The sequence below is a fragment of the Mesoplodon bidens genome, assembly GCF_964165515.1.
Source record: "Mesoplodon bidens genome assembly, chromosome: 10".
NCBI lineage: Eukaryota > Metazoa > Chordata > Mammalia > Artiodactyla > Ziphiidae > Mesoplodon > Mesoplodon bidens.
Window position 1 is genome coordinate 97,755,052 of NC_138172.1, and position 23,720 is coordinate 97,778,771.

Below are 23,720 nucleotides of genomic sequence, written 5' to 3' on the forward strand. Positions count from 1 at the left end.
AAGCGACTGAGAGCCTCCGCTGATGAGATTTAAATACGGATTCTGTTTTCAGTTCAGCATTTACCATTTTCTTTTTTTAAAAAATTGAAGTATAGCTGCTGTACAATGTGAGATAAGCTACAGGTGTACAATACAATGATTCACAATTTTTAAAGGTTATACTCCATTTATAGTTATTATAAAATATTGGCTATATTCCCCATGTTGTACAATATATCCTTGTGGCTTATTTTATACCTCATAGTTTGTACCTCTTACAGACTCACAGATATGGAGAAGAAACTGTGGTTACCAGTGGGGAGAGGGAGGCAGGGAGGGGAAAGATAGGGGTAGGGAAGTAAAAAGTACAATATCTTTTATTTTGATGTTCAGTTCACTCCAAACATGTCCTCACCCCATCCGGGCCCTCTGTCTTATCCGTGGCATCTTATCACTGTCAACAGTGCACTAGCACCAGGCCCGACTCCTGCTTTTTACCATCCTCTTCTCCCCCACCATCAAGGCCTGAGGCTGTGCCTACAGAAAGCATCCATACCTCTCTGCATCCCCACACCGTGACCGTCCAAGGCCAGCTCCCGGGAGGAGTTCAGCAGTCCCATCCCTTCAACTGTCATCCCCCAAATCCCTCTCTTGCCCGAGCTCTCTCAAGCAGCAAACCTGTGTTTCCAGCTGCCTACCCAACATCTCCACTCAAAACCCACTCTTTTCCATTCCTCCCCACCCCATCTGCTCTTCCTTCCCCACCATACACTCAGCCCCACCACACACACTTAACTGGGAAGACATCTGCTCTTCCCTCTCTCCTCCCACATCTAGCTAGTCACTATAGATTTTCCCCCTGAAAGTTCTGGAATTTAATTTCATGAATTTGCTCAATGAATATTTGAGTGTTACTATGTGCAGGAAGCTGGGCAAAATGGTGGGAAAGCAAAGAGGCAAGTTTCCCCTTCTGCATTCCACTGCTCTACCCTGGTCTCCTTCCAGCTCCTCAGACCCTGGGCCACTCTCACCTCAGGGCCTTTGCACCTGCTGCTCTTCTGACTTGCATCCTCCCCCCACCCCCCCATAACTACACGAAGGTTTCCCCTGGCCATCCAAACTAAAATTTCAACCTAACCCCCCAGCTCTTAAATCCCCTTCCCTGCTTAAGTTTTACTTAGCCTCTATCACAATATACTACACATTTCACTTTTCTTGGGTATTGTGTCTCCCCCACTAGACGGTAAGGTCCAGTGAGGGCAGGTATGTTGTCTGTTTTGTTCACTAGAATATCTAATACGTAGGAAAGTGGCTGGTGCACAGTAGACATCAGTAGACATTCACTGAATGAAAGAATGAATAAGTGAGTAAATGCTGCAGAATATCCAAGATTCTACAAAATAAGATATATCCTAAAAAAGGATCTTAGTAAAACAAGAATGTATTCTAATTATCTTATACTAGCAGTGAGGGTGGAGACACAGGAATATCAAAAAACCTTAGAGACCCAAATACCTACTACATAAATAACAAACTGAAGTTAATAAAATTTAGCATTTTAAGATCTGCTAAAACTACCTTTGGGAGGAACTGTAAAATACTAATTTTTAGAAATAGCACCATAGTAGGAAATACCAGTCATAAACATCAAAGTGACAGAAGGAAAAGAAAAAGAATTTTGCTATTAAAATGATGCAAAACACAGAATAGTCAACGTTAAAATAGTTCATGCCTTGTGGTAAAATAGAAGATACATTTTTAAGAAAAATTAATAACTTAGGTTTAAATGTCAACTTATTTTCTAGTAAAGAAACAAAAAGGAAATAGCAAAATGAGAGGTAAAACAAGAGAGAGAATAAATATCTAACTGAAAGAAAAGGATGACCAAATGCAGAAAGAACTAAATTAATAATACCAGATACAGAGATAAAATGATCATATATGAATGATGACCTTCATGGGACACCTTAGTTGCTTTGCTATAATAGAGTTTTCATAAACTGAAAACTTCGGTAGAGGTCACATTCTCACTTGGAAAAGAAAGAGCCCACAACCAGCCCCTCTAATAAAAAAATAAAATGAAAAGCATAAGAAAAACTCTCAGCTTTGAGAGGTGCCACTATCTCTTCTCACTGCTCTTAGATTAGGTGTGTTCATTTGTTTGACAAGTATGGGTGGATATTTTCTAGGGAGTTGCACTGTTTCAAGGCTAAATGATTTTTAAAAATCAGAGAAAGAATCCAGACACAGCACTGTCCTCTTCCAGCCTCAAAACAAATAGAGCTCATGCTTGAATCTCACATGGTGTCCATATCCCAGTCAGGGCCCAAAGAAACCACTTAGAAAGGATTCCAGCCAGCCCCAGTTAAGCACCGATGAACAACTACTATGTTTCTTTACATTTCTTTCCTTGCTGCCTGTTCTATCCCTTCCGGATTTTTTTTTTTTTTTCTCTTCTGACAACATATTTGTAGCAACAGCTCAAAGCATGGCCTTGAATTTCGATTCATCATGCTAATGCAGCACCCGTGGAAAAGCAGGGCATCTGCTGGAACAGACAATATTTACCTTCAATGGAGAGACAATCCAGGAACACTGTGTAAATAAGCTGGTTGCCCCCTGAATGAGCTGCTTGGAATTTGTGAACCTACTAAACAGGGATCATCCAGATGGACCACTTCAGGGACATGGAAATAATTTGGCATAGAAAACCCTTTTTGAAGAGGCAATCTTGTTAAGTACTTTACCTGAAACAAAGGAATGGCTCTCCAGAGAGAACAGGCTCCCCTAGGGAAATCAGTGCACTCGTTAAAGGATGCAGGTCCTAAGTGATGCAGTTGGCTCAGCTTTGTTTCCATGGTAACTGCATGCCTCTTTTAACCAGGACTTTTTGACATTCCCATAAAGGGGTTAAAACTATGTACACGCAGCACTTCAAAAATGAACACAAGCTGTAAACACACCGTGGCTGAAACTAGAGTGATCTCAAATGAATGCTAACTTGTTTGTTGGCGGCTGGTAGGAGTGTACGCTTGCTTTTGAACACAGCTGTCTTCACTGCCATGAAAATTGAAGACTTTTGCCATCTGAGGGGCTTCTGAACTTATTTTGGGCACAGGCTGTAGAGAATAATTTGGTGTCTATGTTACATTTATTTACTCATACTTCTGATAAAACGGTTTTTAGTGCTACACAGAATCAACCCTATGATTAATAGCCAAGCTCTCCTAAGTTAAGGCATTTAAAAAAATCTTACTCTGAGGTGACACCCTGTGGCTTAAAATGATAAAGGCCAACAACCGTCACTGGAGTGAGAAAAGTCTTCTTTACCAAAATATCCTTCCTGTGGAGGCACTTTCCTAGCGCCAATTCCTTTGTTTTTTCTACCAATGTGTACTATGCCAAGAATATGAAAAATTAAAGACAATCTTTATTGCTGAATTCCTCAGTCTGACGGGGAGTACTGAAATATCTTTTGTCTGGATTAATGTATTTTAAAAATCAGTAAATCAACTAATAGTACTTAGTTGTGACTATGTATAAGTGATTATTCAATATGGAGTTATGCAGAGGTTCATCACTAAATGACGGCATTTTCTAAGGTTCTTATTCTGGTCCCTTGGCAAATATTTACTGAATGCCTCTATACACCAGGCACCAAACTAGGCATTCATAGCACCATTGGGACAAAGAAGCTATCTTCCTGACCCCTCCCCAATTCTGGAGGCCCCTCCAAGAAGGTACATGAGGGCAAAATGCAAAATCATGAGTAATCATCCTGTTCGCTTGCAGTTCTGGGAGCACGGCATATCCAAAGTTCCAGGTAAACATTAAAACGAAAGTCTATGAGCAAAATAGCAGAATAGGAGTTTTCTACTGTTTTCCCCCAAAGGACAACAATTTTGAAAATCACCTACTGACAGAGTGGCCTTTGTGGAGGTCTGAGAGTCCAGTGGGGAAGATCTAGCACATTGTCTGAGGAAGAAAAAAATCCAAGATTGGCTGCATTGAAGAGGGTAACAAGGACACTTTCGCTTGAGCCACATCACCACTTGCTCAAAGGCAGCACAGCTCAGGGCCAAGAGATACCCTCTTAGATCATGAATTTTCCACTGGGGAAGGTGAGAGGGTTTGAGGGAGCGCTCAGTTTCCCCAGCTGTGAGGGACCCTGCCAAAGAAGACCGTTTCTCAACCTAAGTGTCCATCATCAGATGAATGGATAAAGAAGATGTGGCACATATATACAATGGAATATTACTCAGCCATAAAAAGAAATGAAATTGAGCTATTTGTAATGAGGTGGATAGACCTAGAGTCTGTCATACAGAGTGAAGTAAGTCAGAAAGAGAAAGACAAATACCATATGCTAACACATATATATGGAATTTAAGAAAAAAAAGTGTCATGAAGAACCTAGGGGTAAAACAGGAATAAAGACACAGACCTACTAGAGAATGGACCTGAGGACACGGGGAGGGGGAAGGGTAAGCTGTGACAAAGCGAGAGAAAGGCATGGACATATATACAGTACCTAACATAAAATAGATAGCTAGTGGGAAGCAGCCTCATAGCACAGGGAGATCAGCTCGGTGCTTTGTGACCACCTAGAAGGGTGGGATAGGGAGGGTGGGAGGGAGATGCAAGAGGGAAGGGATATGGGAACAGATGTATATGTATAACTGATTCACTTTGTTATAAAGCAGAAACTAACACACCATTGTGAAGCAATTATACTCCCATAAAGTTGTAAAAAAGAAGAAGAAGAAGAAGACTGTTTCTTGCTTGCCCCATCCAGAATACTGAGATACACTACATGGCTCAGGGGTGGGGAGTGGCTGGGAGAACAGAATCCAGGGTTCTCAGGGAGCATCAAAGGGATGCAGATCCTACTCACTGTTTCAGGGACTCCATTAGGAAGCCTACTCATGAGCTGCTGGGGAGGCCTCACCTACGGATCCCCCCACAACTGGACCGTGGACAGCGCAACCAATCCATATGCCTCACCCATACACAGCCCCAGCCTGTGGTTGGCTCACTTTGCACCCCCCCAGGGGCAATGACTGTGAGCGCTTGTAGATAGCCAGCCCTATTCAGCAGGATGGGGATTAAGCACATAAGCTTGAGCATCCACCACTGCCCTAGGGAAAGCAGCAGGAGGCTGTGAGCACCTGGCCTGGCCGTGCAGATTCCAGAGAAAGCGCGATCTGCAGAGGTCCTCCAGAGAAAGAAAAGTGTGGAGCAGGCATAGCCATAGGAAAGGTCTGAGAAAGCTTCAGAATCCCTAGTAGACAAAAGGTATTTCTCTCCTGAAGCCTGTCAGCAAAGACTAAAGGAGGTGACTGCTTCTTCAAATATGAAGACAGCAACGGAAAACTTCAAGGACCGTGAGAACTCAAGGAAACATGACACCTCCCAAAAACCACGATCATTATATAGTCACGGACTGCCACAGGAAATGGAGCTCTGCAATTTGCCTAATAAAGACTGCAGAATAGTTGTTTTCAGGAAACTCAGTTAGCTACAAGAACTCACAAAGACAATTCAATAAAATCAGGCAAACGATAAGCAAACAAAATGAAAAGTTTAATAGAGAAATAGAAATAATAAAAAAAGAACCAAACAGAAACTCTGGAGTGAAAGAATACAAAAGTGAAATGAAAAATGCAATAATAGAGAATATCATCAGCAGACCTGATCCAGAAGAAGAAAAATCTGTCAAAGACAGATCGTGTATCCAAATTATCCAGTCAGAGGAGAACAAAGGAAAAAGAAGAAAAGAGAATAAGAAAGCCTATATGAACTATGTGAGAGCACTAATACGAGCAAACTAAACCATTAATAGAAACAATTCACAGAAACAGAACAAACAATCCTAAACTCTGTATGGAACAACAAAAGACCTCGAAGGGCCAAAGCAATCTTGAGAGAGAAGAACAAAGCTGGAGGCATCATGTTTCCTGATGTCAAACTACTTTACAAAGATGTAATAAAACAGTAGGGTGCTGGCATAAAAAATAGACCCATAAATCAATGGAATAGAATAGAGAGCCAAGAAATAAACCCAGGCATATACAATCAAATTAATGTACGACAAAGAAGCCAAGAGTATACAATGGAAAAAAAAGAGTCTCTTCAATAGATGGTGTTAGGAAAACATGACAGGCACATGTAAAAGGATGAAACTGGACCACAATCTTATACCATACACAAAAGTTAACTCAAAATTGATTAAAGACTTATAGGTAAGACTTGAAATCGTAAAATTCCTAGAAGAAAATACAGGTTGTAAGCTCCTTGACATCCATCTTGATGATCATTTTTTGGATTTGACACCAAAAGCAAAGGCAACAAAAACGAAAATAAACAAGTGGGACTACATCAGACTAAAAAGCTTCTGTATAGAAAAGAAAACCATCCACAAAATGAAAAATCAAACTACAAAAGGGAAGAAAATATTTTCAAATCGTACATCTGACAAGGGGTTAATATCCAACATATATAAAGAATTCATATAATTCAATAGCCAAAAAACCAAATAATCGATTAAAATGAGAGCAGAGAATCTGAATAGACATTTTTCCAAAGACATACAGACAGCCAACAGGTACACCAATGATTGGAGCAAACCAAAACCACAATGAGATAAACTCACACCTATTAGAATTCCTGTTATCAAAAAGACAAGAGATAACAAGTGTTGGTGAAAATGTGGAGAAAAGAGAACCCTTGTGCACTGTTAGTTGGAATGTAAATTGGTGCAGCTACTATGGAAACCAGTATGGAGGTTCTTCCAAAAATTAAAAATGAAACTACCATATAATCTAGCAATTCCACTTCTTTGTATTTAACAGAAGAAAATGAAAACACTAACTTGAAAATATATATGTACCCACCACGTTCACTGAAGTATTATTTATAGTAGCCAAGACATGGAAGCAATATGTGTCCAATGATGGATGAATAAAGAAAATGTGGTATATATATACAACAGGATATTATTCAGTCACAAAAAAGAATAAAATCTTGCCATTTGTGTCAACACGGATGGACCTTGAGGGCAAAATGCTAAGTGAAATAAGTCAGACAGAAAGACAAATACTGTATGACCTCACTTACATGTGGAATCGAAAAGGAAAACAAAAAACAAAACCAAACTCATAGGTACAGAGAACAGATTGGTGGTTGCCAGAGGTGGGTGAAGGGGTGCAATTGGGTGAAGGGGGTGAAAAGGTACAAACTTCCAATTACAAAATAAGTCCTAGGGATGTAATGTACAGACAGGATGGCAACTGTAGTTAATACTTTATTGTGTATTTGAAAGTTTCTGAGAGAGTAGATCTTAAAAGCTATCATCACAAGAAAAAAAAACATGTAACTACCTGTGGGGATAGATGTTAACTCGACTTATTGTTGTGATCATTTTACAATATGTACAAATATCAAATCATTGTTATACACCTGAAATTAATATGCTACCTGAAATTAATATGCTACATGTCAATGATATCCCAATTTTAAAAAAAGGAAACAATCTACACATTATTGGAGTCCCAGAAGGATAAAAGAGGGAAAAGGGGCAGAAAGCTATTTTAAAAAATAATGGCTGATGGGGGAGAATGGATGCATGTATACGTATGGCTGAGTTGCTTTGCTGTGCACCTGAAATTATCACAACATTGTTAATCGGCTATACTCCAATATAAAATAAAATAATAAAAAAAAAAAATAAGAGACTTCCCTCGTGGCGCAGTGGTTAAGAAACTGCCTGCTAATGCAGGGGGACACGGGTTCGAGCCCTGGTCCAGGAAGATCCCACATGCTGCGGCACAACTAAGCCCGTGTGCCATAACTACTGAGCCTGTGCTCTAGAGCCCGTGAGCCACAGCTACTGAGCCCTTGTGCCTAGAGCCCGTGCTCCGCAACAAGAGAAGCCACCGCAATGAGAAGCCTGCACACGGCAATGAAGAGTAGCCCCCGCTCGCTGCAGCTAGAGAAAGCCCACACGCAGCAATGAAGACCCATCGCTGCCAAAAATTAATCAATTAATTATTATTTTTTTAAATAATAATAATGGCTGAAAACTTCCAAAATCTGGGGAGAAATTTGGACATCCAAGTTCATGAAGCTCTCAAACCCCCAAAAGATTCACCCACAAAGATCTTTTGCAAGACACATTATAACAAAACTGTGTAAAATCAGATACACAGAGAGAATTTTAAAAGGAGCAAAAGAAAAACAAATTCTCACATACAAGGGGACACCCATAACGCTATTAACAGATTTCTCTGCAGAAACCTTACAGGCCAAAAAAGAGTGGGATAATGTATACATGTAAAGTGGTGAAAGAAAAAACTGCCAACCAACAATACTTTACCTGGCAAAGTTGTCCTTCATAAATGAAGGAAAGATGTAAACTTTCCCAGAAAAATAAAAGCTTAGGGAGTCATCACCACTAGATCTGCCTTACAAATAGTGTGGAAAGCAGTTTGTCAAAAGAAATGAAAAAACGCTAATTAGTAACATGAAAATATATTAAAAAATATAAAACACACTGGTAAAGTATATATTCAGATTTGGAATACTGTAATATTGTAATACAGTGGTGTGTTAATGAACTCTAGAATAAAGGTCAAAGGGTGAAATATTTAAAATAATTACAGCTATAATTTCTAATAGATATACAATATAAAAAGAGATAAATTATAACATCTAAAACATAAAATGTGGGTGGGGAGAGAAAAACAGTAGAGTTTTGTATGCAGTAGAAGTTATCAGCTTAAACTACATCTCGAAAATGTTTTATGTAAGCCTCATGGTAACCACAAAGCAGAAATCTATAGTAGATACATAAAAAAATAAAGAAAAGGGAATCAAGGCATACCACTACAGAAAATCATCAACCACAAAAGAAAACAGCAAGAGAGGAAGAAATTAAAAGAAACTACAAAACAGCCAGAAAACAATTAATACAAAGGCATTAGTAAGTCCTTACAAATCAATGATTACTTTAAATGTAAATGGAGAGTGGAAGCTAATGCAACATTATAAAGCAACCATACTCCAATAAAAACTAATTTAAAAAAAAGAAAAGAAATGTAAATGGATTAAATTCTCCAATCAAATGGCACAGAGTGGCTAAATGGATAAAATATGACCCAACTATATGCTGCCTACTGGAGACTCATCTCAGCTTTAAGGACGCACATAGGCTCATAGTGAAAGAATGGAAAAAGATATTCCATGCAAGTGGAAATCGAAAGAAAGCAGGAATAGCTATGCTTATATCAGTCAAAACAGACTTTAAAGTCAAAAAATTTAACAAGAGACAAAGAAGTTCATTACATAATGATAAAGGGGTCACTCCATCAAGAGAACGTACCAACTGTAAATATATGCACCCAATATCACAGCACCTAAACATTTTAAGCAAACACTAACAGATCTAAAGGGAGAAAGTGACATCACTATAATAGTAGGGGACTGCCTTCTGTGGGGTGAGAGAGAAGGCATGCTGGTTGATGGGACTTGTGTCCCAGGCTATATGCTTCTTGACACAGATGTTCTTGTTCCTGAGTGAAAACCTCTGCTCCTCCCCTTGACCTTCAGGCACATTTGGAGCTGGTAAGCAGATGACACTGCCCTCTCCAAGGCCTGGCAATTGTCACTCTGTAGAGTGATTGTATCTGCCTCAATTTGAGTAACAGCCCAGTCTGCCAAAATCAGATTAATTTTGCTTTATTCTGCAAAAAGAAGTTTAGAATTCTCTCACCTCTGTCTTCCAAGTTCTGCAGTTCATGTTTGAAGCTAGTACTTTTCACCAACGACTCTTGGGCCACAGTCTTTAAAAAAAAAGAAAAAGGCCACAAATACATGTATTCATGTCAAAATAAGAAACACATGGTGCTACATTATCCCTTAAGAAGGAATAAGCTAGTACATTAAGCAAATATAATATTAATTCTGGGAAACCAGATGAATAACCAACAATTAAATAGTACAATACCTCAGATACATTTTCTTCAACATCTGAGAGCTCCAAGGACGAGAGATCGCTCAGTGGGTGGGGACTTTGAAGATCTGAGTATTAGAGAGAATGAATAGTTTTAAGGGAATAAACACACTGAGAGGCAATTGAGGCAATAACATTTCACTATCAGTCTATAAATTAAATTTCAACATCCACTGCCCTACCCCCCACAAAAGGGACACTGTTCTTTAAAAAAAAAAAAAAAAAAAAAAAAACCAAAAACCACTTTGTATCTTGCAGGGCATGCATGGGTATTAGGGGTTACAGGTCTGTAGATAAAATGAATAGCCAGTTACCTACTAGGTCAGCACATTTAGTAGCTGCCCATCTGGCCCCAAATACACAGCAAGGATTCTACCACCTCAACGTGGTCCCTTCTCTTTCCTCTCTTAGATGCATTCCCTTACTCCTCTTCCTCTCTCATGTTATATTTCCCTCTCTCCTGCTATATTTCCCTCTCTCCTATTTTCCCTTCCCTACTTCTTTTCTTCCAGTGGCAGCCAAACTAAGAGGCTGGCAGTCATGTGCTTGCTAATGCCATTATGTGCCTGCCAATGTGCTGTGCTCTAAAATGATAGAGGTGAAGAAAACAAAATCCCTACTCTTACCAATTTAAAAGATGTGAATTGTTTTAATAAAATACAGTGGGGGCTGAGATAAACCTTACAGGTCAAGGGTTGGCACACTCTGGCCCCTCAGGCCAAATACAGTCTGCCACCTGGTTTTATAAATAAAGTTTTATGGAAACACAGCCATGTCCATTGGTTTACATCTTGTCTGTGGCTCATTTGGAGCTACAAATGCAGAGCTGAATAGATGCAACAGAAACTCCAGGGGCCAAAAAGCAAAAAGTAATTACTCTGGTCCTCTACAGAAAAAGTTTACCAACCCCTGCAAAAAATCATCATTTGAGCTTCTTGTTATTTTTAAAGTGGAAGAATACCAGCAATTCTTATGCACAAGCTGATCTCAAATATTAAAACAGAATTAAAACAATGTCCTCTGTCTTTTGTTAATGAGGGCATAAAAGAGAAGATCAATCATACTTACACACTTTCTTCAACAGATATTAAAAGAAATACATTTTGCTTTTTCAAACTACCTTTCCCAAAATATAATTTTTTCTATATAGATCGACAGAAAATCACATACCTATCTTCTGGGCAGAATCTTCAGGAGTTAAAAAGGCAGAACTACTCTCAAATTTCGTTCCAGGAATTTTTGGAGGTGTGACATTATTTTGCCTGGAGGTATCTTTCCGTAATGGTGTTAGAATTTTAGCCTAAAATATAGTATTTTTTATAAAGTGTTAACTTGTTTTGAGTGGTTGTGAATGTTATCAAAAATTCCAAGACACTTCCAACATCCTTTTTTTTTTTGTTTTTTGTTTTTTGTTTTTTGCGGTACGTGGGCCTCTCACTGTTGTGGCCTCTCCCGTTGCGGAGCACAGGCTCCAGACGCGCAGGCCCAGCGGCCATGGCTCACAGGCCCAGCCGCTCCGCGGCATGTGGGATCTTCCCGGACCGGGGCACGAACCTGTGTCCCCTGCATTGGCAGGTGGACTCTCAACCACTGCGCCACCAGGGAAGCCCTCTAACATCCTTTTTAAATGATTAAGTATTGGATATGCTCCATTTGAAAAAAAACAGTAAGACCATAAGATCGCAGGGTTGGAAACACATTAGGTCAGGCATCAATTGATGACTCTAAGTCAAAGTTCTCAAAGTGTGGTCCCAAACCACAGGCTCGGCAACACCTGAGAACTTGACAGAAAAGCAAATTCTCAAGCCCCTAACCCAGTGTACTCAATCAAAAACTCTGGGGACAGGACCCAGCAATCTGCATTTCCGCAAGCCATCCTGGTCATTCTGAACACTAAAGTCTGAGAACCACTGCTCTAATTCAGGAGTCAGCAAACTACAGCTCACTGTAAATAAAGTTCTTGTAAATATAAGTTTTATTGGAACACAACACATCCAACTCATCTGAGTATTGTCCATGGCTGCCTTCACGCTACAATGGCAGAGTTGAATGGCTGCCACAGAAACCATATGACCAAAAAGACTAAAATATTTAGTATCTGGCCCTTCACAGAAAAGGTTTGCCAACCCCTGCTTCTAAGTTATTCTCTTAAACTCCAGCACAGAGAAGTGAGTTCTGGATACCAATGTCTGTATAAAGTCAGCAATGCCCTCACTGAAAATCAGCACAGACTTCTTGTCAGTTGCACACCTTAAATTTATGGGTTCTCAAAGCTTCCCTGTTTCTTCTTTGGTACCTATTTTTTTTTAAGCTGTATATTGCTAAAAACTGTTCTTTTGGCCTATTTCTAACTGATAACTCCTTATCTCAGGTTGAACTATTCAACAAATATTTAGGTACTTGCTCTGGCTCACAGGTTTGAGCTATAAACTCTCTGTCACCTCAGAACATGAGTGTCCCTTAGCCTCACAGAGGGCAGCACCCCGCACCCCCAGGCTGATGGCAGAAGGCAGGTCGGGCAGGGAGGGCAGATGACGAGCTACTACTATTAGAGCACTAACAACATCCTATTTCTGTACAGGCCAGCAGGGTGCTGCTGATGCCCTCAGAATCCCAGCAGCTGCCCTTAGAAAACTCTTAAACACTTCGCACTATATTCTGCAGTTTGTGTGTGTGTGTGTGTAGATACACATATATAAAATATATGTACATATATGTATTATATATGTATGTACATATATTAGATATGTATATAATATATGTATTATATGCATGTAATGTGTACATATATGTATTTTATATATAAGTATATATAGTTTGTACATATAAAATATATGTGCAGGGCTTCCCTGGTGGCGCAGTGGTTGAGAGTCCGCCTGCCGATGCAGTGGATGCGGGTTCGTGCCCCGGTCCGGGAAGATCCCACATGCCGCGGAGCGGCTGGGCCCGTGAGCCATGGCTGCTGAGCCTGCGTGTCCAGAGCCTGTGCTCCGCAACAGGAGAGGCCACAACAGTGAGAGGCCCGCGTACCATAAAAAAAAAAATATATATATATATATATATATATATATGTGCAGTTATATATAACACATCATATATACATGATTATATATATTATGTTACATATTTTATATAAAATATCATATATACAGTATATATATACATACACTATACTATATATACTATCTATCTATCTATCTAATTTCATTTGACAAAAAACAAAAGCCAACTGCTCAGAGAGGTAATTCAGCTAAAAGCATGATAAATTAAGCTCTGAATTGGCCTGGAGGACACTCGTGTCCATGTTCTTAACTACTTTGATATAAAACAAGGATAACTGAGAGGAATTAAGAAATTTTCAGGGCTTATTCAATATTTGAAATGGCTGAAGGTATTTCAACTGCTTGCAAAATAAAGACTTAAATGTTTAAATCATTAAAATCTTTGGGAGTAACATGTCAACAAACTGAGAACTAATGGAAGAATTAAACCAAGAAGTTTATTTTAAAATATAAATTCAAAAAAGCATACGTTTGCAGGAAATCAGAAGAGCCCAGGTTTCAAGCTTAGTTCATAATAAACATCTTGCAACAAATTTGCAACCAATGAAAAAAGATCCTAAATTTTTACCCAAGATTCATATAAAATGTTTAGAAGTCCTTGAAGTTTCTATTGAAAGTGGTTTACATACTAGTAAACCACTGGTTTATTATTCTCATATTTCAGAAAGGAGTTTTTTGAGAAATAAAGGTGGTTTAAAGAGATCAACTTGTTTCAAAGCTTACACCATAAGGGCACACGGCAGCCCAGACAAAATTTACTTACTTGATCTTTCTCAAGGTCACTGCCACTACTTATGGGGAATGGTGGCAAGGCTAGAATGGAAGGGAATAAGAGTACCGTGGGTAAGTTTACTTATAAGAAATACCAAAATACACACTAGAAGCAATCCCCACTTCCCACAGCTTGCTGAAATGTCTAGCTCTTAGGATCTAATTATTCAACTTTGTGCCTCACTACCCAGCATGAATTCTCTGCTCCAGATCCTGTTCCTGAGCGCTGTGCTCACGTCTTTCTAGTTTTACCTAATTAGAATGCTTCCCCTTCTCCACACCTCTTCAAATCCTATTCTTCTCCCAAGCATTAGCTGAGGTCCCACTCAACTCTTCCTAGAAGCTTTTCCTGATGATTTCAGCTTACGTCAGATTCCTCTTATCTGAACTCCTGACTCCATTTATCCACGGCTCAAATTTAACAATTATTGGTCAATTCCATATTCTTTCATACCGTTTTACATCTGTACATTTTCCCTTTCCAGTCTGCCAGGGAAGGAGGACGACGTGATCATACCTCTTTGGTACCCGCGGCTCCCATCACGTACTGAAAAATTAATACCTGATAATTTATTTGAAAAGTGACTGGAAAGAAAACATACACCAAACTTACTTTTTAGGTTACTTCTGGTTCTTATCTTTTTTCTACTAGGATATGACTTCAGGGATTTCCTTTTTTGGTCACTGGTCCAGGACAGTTCAATGGCACTAGTACTTGAATCTTCATCACTCTCCGAGAAGAGGTGTTTCCTATAATTAAACTTCTACAAACACAGGTGATAAATGAGAACTATTAAAAGGACGTTAGTACCATTTATGTGCAGTTAAACATATGACTATGAAGTTAGACAAAAGAGAAGTAACTCCTTCTCCTAGAAGACTGGGCTTTCTTACAAAATAAAAGGGCACAGAAGTAAGGAGAAGGGAGAAAAAGAGGATGATTATTGGGCTTCCCTGGTGACGCAGTGGTTGAGAGTCCGCCTGCCGATGCAGGGGACGCGGGTTCGTGCCCCGGTCCGGGAAGATCCCACATGCCGTGGAGCGGCTGGGCCCGTGAGCCATGGCCGCTGGGCCTGAGCGTCCGGAGCCTGTGCTCCACAGCGGGAGAGGCCACAACAGTGAGAGGCCCGCGTACCGCAAAAAAAAAAAAAAAAAAAAAAGAGGATGATTATTTCATTAGTCAGTTCTCCACCAAGCTGCTGTAGTAAAAGATGACACAATCCTCTCTAATCAAATACTTGTAGCTGTAGGGATGGTAGATAACTTTCCAAAAGCTGATGCACCTGATTATTGGGCCAACACTAACTTCAAAACACTACCCCATAGGACTGAGAACCACCGCTAAAAGAAAGTCAGAAGGAGCTTTAATTTGTTTGTTTGAAGCCCATGATCTCTTATTTCAGGAAAAAAAATTTCATTTACTGTTCATACAGAGATTTTTTTTTTAACATACTGACAATAGACTTAAAGCACTCTGCTTCCCAAAGCAAGAACAGCAATGGAGAGATGGAAACGGGCGCACGCAGGAACAAAACCACATCACTGACTCAGGGCAAAAAATTTCTTTTCAATTCATTAACACTTCTGATTCTATTCAGAGTAAATCTCAGCTGCTAGTAGGTCTTTAATATTTCTCTTCTACTTATAATCATTTTTTTTTAACAAAGCAAGAACAGACTTTTAGCTCAAGGCCTAATACAAGGAAAAGTACAATTCAATATAACTTTGTTATTCTCCATCATATTTATTTGGGGGCTTACCAACTATTTGTTACAACTAATGCTGACTTTCCATTTCAAAGTGAAATGCTTTATGCATATGGCTGATTCACTTTGGTGTACAACAGAAACTAACACAGTATTGTGAAGCAATTATACTCCAATAAAGATCTATTAAAAAATAAAAATAAAAATAGAAGTGAGGAAAGAAAATAAATTAATTAATTAATAAAACAAGCTTAAGATAAACTTAACTGAGAAACAAAGAGCAGATCAATGGTAAAGTTTGAAGATGGTACGCAAATAACTAAAACATGGAAAGGACTGCCCCCAAAATCAGGAAAGTGATTCCATTACCGACATCCTTCTTTCTTGCTTTCTGTCACCCTCAAAAGCAGAATCTTCCCTAAAAGCAAAATACATTGAATTAATGGAACTGTTTCACCAACATCTTCTCCTTTCCCAACTTCACAGCACTTTTTTTTTCCCCTTCACACGCCCTTTGATTGTGAGCCCAACTCATGGGAAGTACCCCATTCTGAGACAAACTTTTTACCTTGCAATCCATTTCCATACATCTTCTGCCTGCCAACAACTGGCTATTTAACACAAAACAAACCTTTGTTGAGCCCTTCTCTGCCAGGCATACAAAGAAGAGGCTGGCAGGGTAACATCAGCAAGTAAGCAATGAGTGCGACAATGCTACAGAGCAGTGTTTCCCGCCTGGCTCTGCCTTAGAATCAACTGGGTGCTAAAAAGGCAAGCTTTTCTTGATGATTAGTGATGTTGAGCATCTTTTCATATACTTATTGGCCATTTGTATATCTTCTTTGGAGAAATGTCTATTCAAGTCCTTTCCCCATTTTTTTTAATCAGGTGGGGTTTTTTTTTTTTTTTTTTTTTTTTACTATTGAATTGTAGGAGTTCCTTATATATTATACTTTGGATATTTACCCCTTATCAGATACAGAGCTTGCTATTATCAAGAAAACCAAAAGACAAGTCTTTCTATTTGCTACCATATAGAAAGAAACTTGACTTTTTTACGTTAATCTTATATCCTTCAATTTTGTTAAAGGGGAGTTGTTTAATGGGGGCCAAGTTTCAGAAAGATGAAGATGAAAAAGCTCAGGAGACGGATAGTGGTGATGGCTGTACAACAACGTGAAGGTACTTAATGCCACTGAACGGTACACTTGAAAATGGTTAAGATGGTAAATTTTACATTATGCCTATTTCATCACAATTTTTAAAATATTAGTCTTACACCGTTAGTTTGTGTGTGTATAGTCTTGATAGAGATACAGTAGGAAAATCAAATAGCTAGTTAAAAATCCCACTAGGGGATTAGAGATAGACAGGGAACTTCAGGGAGCTTTGGGAGACCACTGTAAGTTAATGATCACTCAAGAAAGCAATCGGAAAATCATGAAACAAAGCAGGCTTGCTTAACAACGAAACTAACAACAAAAATATACATCAAGTCAATGATGTCTGCATCCTGCTGGCTGAGGTCAGTAAGTTGATGATCCCTAGGACGTGCTCCTCTGTACATGCTAAAAACAAAAGTATAAGGGAAAGGTGACATTCCAAAGTAGAAGACCCTCACTATACTGAAACCTGAGATGACTTACCATATTTTAGCATACATTATCATCCTTCTGCTGATTTGAATAGCGCCATGACCGTCCTGGTTTGACCACTAGGGACAAGAAAACTCCCCTGTCCGACATGGAGGATGAGGTGATGAGGGAAGCTTGATGTCAACTCAAGAATGAGGAAGAAAGTGGATTTCTCCCCCCTCCCCACTTTTCCTTTGTTTATAAAAATGTAACCCATTAAGTGCTAGGGGCAGAGACCTCCGGCTTGTACCTCTTGTACCCCTCACAAGCCTCCTATACTAATAAACTCTTTCTTTACCTGTCACTCTGCCTCTTGCTGAATTCTTTCTGTGCGGAGACAGAAGAACCTATGCTCTACTGAGTCCCGAAATGCGTTCTGCGGTTTCAGTCTGAATTTATAAGCAGCTGCAGGTGCTGTTTTATTCCAACATGAAAGAGCTAAAAAGCTCTGAGCAGTACCCAAAATTTCTTTGCAATAATGGCACCTGAACGTCTTTTTTTTTAAATTTGAATAGCCTTTTATTCAACCCAGTGTATTTAAAACATTATAATTTCAACATGCAGTTAATATGAGCAGATTGTTAATAAGCTATCTTACATTCTTTTTTTTGTACCAAGCGCTGAACGTCCCTTTTAAGTGAAGTACTCATTTGCAGAACAAAAAAACAGAGACCAGGAGATAAACAGATTACTCCAGTCAGGAATCTTTAACTCAGAGTCTGTGGTGTTACTGTTAGATGCTCTAGGGGAATTATGTACCCTCCATAAGTCCAAGACCTACCCTTCTGCTCTATGTGGAAATATTCCGTAGGACCAAGCACGCAGCCCCTTCCCAAAGCCAAATCTGGACTTCTAGGAGCAACAGCAACAATGTTCCATGCCTCTCAGAATGAGAAAAAGGATTCTCAGATTCAAGTGGGGCTGAAGAATTCTCTCACTGCTGAACGGAGGATCAGACAGGCACAGAGAGAGGCAGCAGAGAGGTTACTGGGAAGGCCCAGCCCCGCCAGGGCTGCCTTAGAGCAGCACTTCCAAACCGTGCTGGAAGCCCCTGCCAGCACCCCACTCCTTCTGGGGCCGATGTGAGAGGAAGAGGTGAAGTCGGAAGAAACCTGGATTGCTCCAAGGATCTTAAAGAATGAGACACTGGATGCCTGGACAAGAAAGTGTCATGGGAAGGAAGTGTGGGGGTCGGGCAGGTTTCTACCCTCTTCTAGTTGAACGAGATCCTTGAACAATGAATGGCTAGCTATAGCGATGGTCTAAAAACACTACTTTTTATTTCCTGGCTCATGGCCTGACAGAAATGTAGGCTCTATTCCTGGCTTAGAACTCTTTTTTTTTTTTTTTTTTCAGAAGGACATCAGCTCAGCTTTTATTTATTTATATATTCTTGGCTGTGTTGGGTGTTCGTTTCTGTGCGAGGGCTTTCTCTAGTTGCTGCTAGCGGGGGCCACTCTTCATTGCCGTGCGCGGGCCTCTCACTATTGTGGCCTCTCTTGTTGAGGAGCATAGGCTCCAGATGCGCAGGCTCAGTAGTTGTGGTTCCCGGGCCCAGTCGCTCCAAAGCATGTGGGATCCTCCCAGACCAGGGCTCGAACCCGTGTCTCCCGCACCGGCAGGCAGACTCTCAACCACTGCACCACCAGGGAAGCCCCAGAACCCTCATTTTATAAGGTCAAGAAAGAACAAATTTCACAGTGTGACAGAGTGCTTTAAACTAACATCATAAAAGGAGAAATAGCACTGTTCATATATAAAGTGTAAACCCTTAAAGCCCAAAACCAATATAGGCTGACACAGAAAAACAATAGGAGAGATATCTAGTAACTCACAGAAGAAGAATGGTATTGGGGAGGTGGAGCCACAATAACATATAAAAATTAATGAAGTAAATAAAGGAAATTATAACACACTGAGGACCCTTTGGGGGACTGGGTTGTTCTGGCAGAGGAATGAAGAAATAGCCCACATCAGTATTGGATCTTTTCATTCATTCATCAGTCCATCCATCAATGAAACTGTATTACTGAACCTACTGACAAGAATGTCTAGCAACTAGAACCCTCAAAGACTGGGACTTCGCTGCAGTCCAGTGGTTAAGACTCTGCACTTCCAATGCACGGGGGTGTGGGTTCGATCCCTCGTTGGGGAACTAAGATCCCACATGCTGCATGGCACAGCCAAAAAGAAAAAAAAAATCAAATAGAACCCTCAAAGACTGCTGGTGGGAATGTAAAATGCTGCAAAGACTTTGGAAAACATTTTGGCACTTTTAAAAAAAAGTTAAACATATACCAATTATGATCCAGCTATCCCATTCCTATATATTTACCCAAGAGAAAAGAAAACACATCTCCATACAAAGACTTACACAAGAATCCTAAGGGCTTTACTTGTAACAACAAAAAACTGGAAACTCAAATGTCCATCAGCAGGAGAATGGATAAACAAAATGTGGTATATCCATACAATGGATCCACTATTCTCCATACTACTCAATAATATAAAAGAATGAACTGTTGATACACGATGAATCTCAAAATAATTACACTGAATGAAAGAAGCTAGAAAAAAAGTACCTATTGTTTGGTTCCATTTAAGTAAGATTTTTTAAACTACAAACTCATCTATAGTGACAGAAAGCAGATCAGTGATTGCCAAGGGTCGGGGTGGGAATGCAGCAAGACAGGAGGGAGGGATTTCAAAGGGGCAGGAAGAAATTCTTGGAGATGATGGATACGGTCCTTATCTTGATTGTGGTGATGGTCCCTGGGTGTAGACATATGTCAAAAACTGTATGTCATAGATGCAAAAATCTTCAACAAAATACTAGCAAACAGAATCCAACAGCACATTAAAAGGATCATACACCATGATCAACTGGGGTTTATCCCAGGAATGCAAGGACTCTCCAATATACACAAATCAATCAATGTGATAAACCATATTAACAAATTGAAGGAGAGAAACCATATGATCATCTCAATAGATGCAGAAAAAGCTTTTGACAAAATCCAACACCCATTTAGTAGGCATAGAGGGAACTTACCTTAAGATAATAAAGGCCATATATGAAAAACCCACAGCCAACATTGTTCTCAGTGGTGAAAAACTGAAACCATTTCCTCTAAGATCAGGAACAAGACAAGGCTGTCCACTCTCACCACTATTATTCACATAGTTTTGGAAGTTTTAGCCACAGCAATCAGAGACAAAAAAGAAATAAAAGGAATCCAAATCAGAAAAGAGGAAGTAAACCTGTCACTGCTTGCAGATGACATGATACTATACATAGAGAATCCTAAAGATGCTACCAGAAAACTACTAGAGCTAATCAATGAATCTGGTAAAGTAGCAGGATACAAAATTAATGCACAGAAATCTCTTGCATTCCTATACACTAATGACAAAAAATCTGAAAGAGAAATTAAGGAAACACTCCCATTTACCATTGCAACAAAAAGAATAAAATACCTTAGGTAGGAACAGACCTACCTAAGGAAACAAAAGACCTGTATGCAGAAAACTATAAGACACTGATGAAAGAAATTAAAGATGATACAAACAGATGGAGAGATATACCATGTTCTTGGATTGGAAGAATCAACACTGTGAAAATGACTATACTACCCAAAGCGATCTACAGATTCAATGCAATCCCTATCAAACTACCAATGGCATTTTTCACAGAACTAGAACAAAAAATTTCACAACTTGTATGGAAACACAAAAGACCCCGAATAGCCAAAACAATCTTGAGAAAGAAAAATGGAGCTGGAGGAATCAGGCTCCCTGACTTCAGACTATACTACAAAGCTACAGTACAGTAATCAAGACAGGATGGTACTGGCACAAAAACAGAAATATAAATCAATGGAACAAGACAGAAAACCCAGAGATAAACCCATGCACATATGGTCACCTTATTTTTAATAAAGGAGGCAAGAGTATATAATGGAGAAAAGACAGTCTCTTCAATAAGTGGTGCTGGGAAAACTGGACAGCTACATGCAAAGGAATGAAATTAGAACACTCCCTTAACACCATACACAAAAATAAACTCAAAACGGATTAAAGATCTAAATGTAAGGCCAGACACTATAAACCCCTTAGAGGAAAACATAGGCAGAACACTCTATGGCATAAATCACAGCAAGATCCTTTTTGACCCACCTCCTAGAGAAATGGAAATAAAAACAAAAATAAACAAATGGGACCTAATGAAATCTCAAAGCTTTTACACAGCAAAGGAAACCATAAATAAGACGAAAAGACAACCCTCAGAATGGGAGAAAATATTTGCAAATGATGCAACTGACAAAGGATTAATCTCAAAATATACAAGCAGCTCATGCAGCTCCATATAAAAAAAACAAACAACCCAATCCAAAAATGGGCAGAAGACCTAAACAGACATTTCTCCAAAGAAGACAAACAGATGGCCAACAAACACATGAAAGTATGCTCAACATCACTAATCATTAGAGAAATGCAAATCAAAACTACAATGAGGTATCACCTCACACTGGTCAGAATGGCCATCATCAAAAAATCTACAAACAATAAATGCTGGAGGGAGTGTGGAGAAAAGGGAACACTCTTGCACTGTTGGTGGGAATGTAAATTGATATAGCCACTACAGAGAACAGTATGGAGGTTCCTTAAAAAACTAAAAATAGAACTACCATATGACCCAGCAATCCCACTATTGGGCATATACCCTGTGAAAACCATTATTCAAAAAAAGTCATGTACCACAATGTTCACTGCAGCACTATTTACAATAGCCAGGACATGGAAGCAACCTAAGTGTCCATTGACAGATGAATGGATAAAGAAGATGTGGCACATATATACAATGGAATATTACTCAGCCATAAAAGGAAATGAAATTGAGTTATTTGTAGTGAGGTGGATGGACCTAGAGTCTGTCATACACAGTGAAGTAAGTCAGAAAGAGAAAAACAAATACCATATGCTAACACGTATATATGGAATCTAAAAAGAAAAAAAATGGTTATGACGAACCTAGGGGCAGGACAGGAATAAAGATGCAGATGTAGAGAATGGACCTCAGGACGCGGGGAGGGGGAAGGGTAAGCTGGGATGAAGTGAGAGAGTGGCATGAACATATACACACTACCAAATGTAAAATAGATAGCTAGTGGGAAGCAGCCGCACAGCACAGGGAGACCAGCTCGGTGCTTTGTGACCACCTAGAGGGGTGGGATAGGGAGGGTGGGAGGGAGACGCAAGAGGGAGGAGATATGGGGATATATGTATATGTATAGCTTTGTTATAAAGCAGAAACTAACACACCATTGTAAAGCAATTATACTCCGATAAAGATGTTTAAAAAAAAACTGTGTCAAAAATTTGACGTTAAAGTATACATCCAATTGTACACTTTAAATATGTACACTTTATTTTATTTCAGTTATATCTCAATAAAGCTGTAAAAAAAATCACAGGTATGACCCATTCTCTTCAGAGGCCTACATGGAAAGTGGCAATAAAATAATGCCAAGTAATACATGTTTTCTGGCGAGAGATATTCAGTGTTCTGCTACAGAAAACTACATCACCAAAGATAACATTGGGACTATAATTACAGAGATGCATAGGTCAAGAGAACTTTCCAAAAAAAAAAAAAAAAGAGAGAGAACTTTCCAGCCCTGCTCAAATCATTCTGCAGAAAACTGCACACAACGCTCTCTCCTTGTGTGGAGCACAGCCAGATGCAAAAAAGGGGGAAAAACCTAGACAGTCGAATTGTAGTTAATGAGTCACATTAACAGCAATCTACATGGTTTATGAGTTTTGAAAATCACGTACCTAGATGTATCATTTAATTCAGGAACCTGCATTTTTGCTGATGGTTCTTGTAAATCTTGTTTTGAAGGAACTTTAAGCATGAAAATGAAAAACAAAAATTATTAAGCATCTCAAGTAAACATTTAAATATACCTTTCAAGTCTTATGACAGAAAAAAATCTGACCTTTTTGTGTATCATCCAGTTTCGATTTTTCAGGTGAATTATCAGCTGTATTTGTTTGCTGCAGGAAAAACATATATACTTAATTACGTTATGTTTGAAATTTTTTACAATTCCAAAGAAAAGCATTTAAATAGTAGGATATCAGGCTCTTTGTTCATTAGATTTAGCTCCAAATGACTGCTGGCTGTTCCAAAAACATCAATATCCACCCTCAGAAGATTTGCCACCATCAAAGACAATCACAGAGTGTCTCAGAGTTACTAAGGGAAACATCAAAGGAAGACTTACAAAAATGTCTTCAACAGCATCATAAGCATCATAATTGTTGAGATATGTACAAGTTCCCAAAAAGACAATCTATCTGGAGGAATCATCTTTGGTGTATTTGTTTTTTAAAAAATCATAACACTATCACATTTCTGTATAATGTGTCCATGTAATCAAACATAAGAAAATGGACTGAACACCAATACATGCCAAGCAGTGTGTTATGTGCTTTATGTATCTTATGCTTTTAATCCTAAGAGGGCCACACTGTAAACCAGCTATTACCTTTG

At 39.2% G+C, this 23,720-nt stretch overlaps 1 protein-coding gene and 1 long non-coding RNA gene across 2 annotated transcripts in view; both read right to left on the reverse strand.

Annotated features, from left to right (window-relative positions):
* SYCP2L (synaptonemal complex protein 2 like) overlaps positions 1-23,720 on the reverse strand; it is a gene marked incomplete at its 5' end in the record, with an annotated part of 55,182 nt that overhangs the window by 3,624 nt on the left and 27,838 nt on the right. The window contains 5 exons of the mRNA XM_081247416.1: positions 9,749-9,818; positions 9,983-10,056; positions 11,159-11,288; positions 13,814-13,863; positions 14,435-14,585. Coding sequence (XP_081103542.1) covers positions 9,749-9,818; positions 9,983-10,056; positions 11,159-11,288; positions 13,814-13,863; positions 14,435-14,585 — 475 coding nt within the window. The remainder of the gene's footprint in view (positions 1-9,748; positions 9,819-9,982; positions 10,057-11,158; positions 11,289-13,813; positions 13,864-14,434; positions 14,586-23,720) is intronic.
* Positions 15,535-23,251, reverse strand: LOC308623406. The gene is made up of 3 exons (XR_014016819.1): positions 23,164-23,251; positions 23,000-23,069; positions 15,535-15,945 (listed from the first exon to the last, which is right to left on the reverse strand). It is a non-coding gene; the product is annotated as an uncharacterized lncRNA (long non-coding RNA).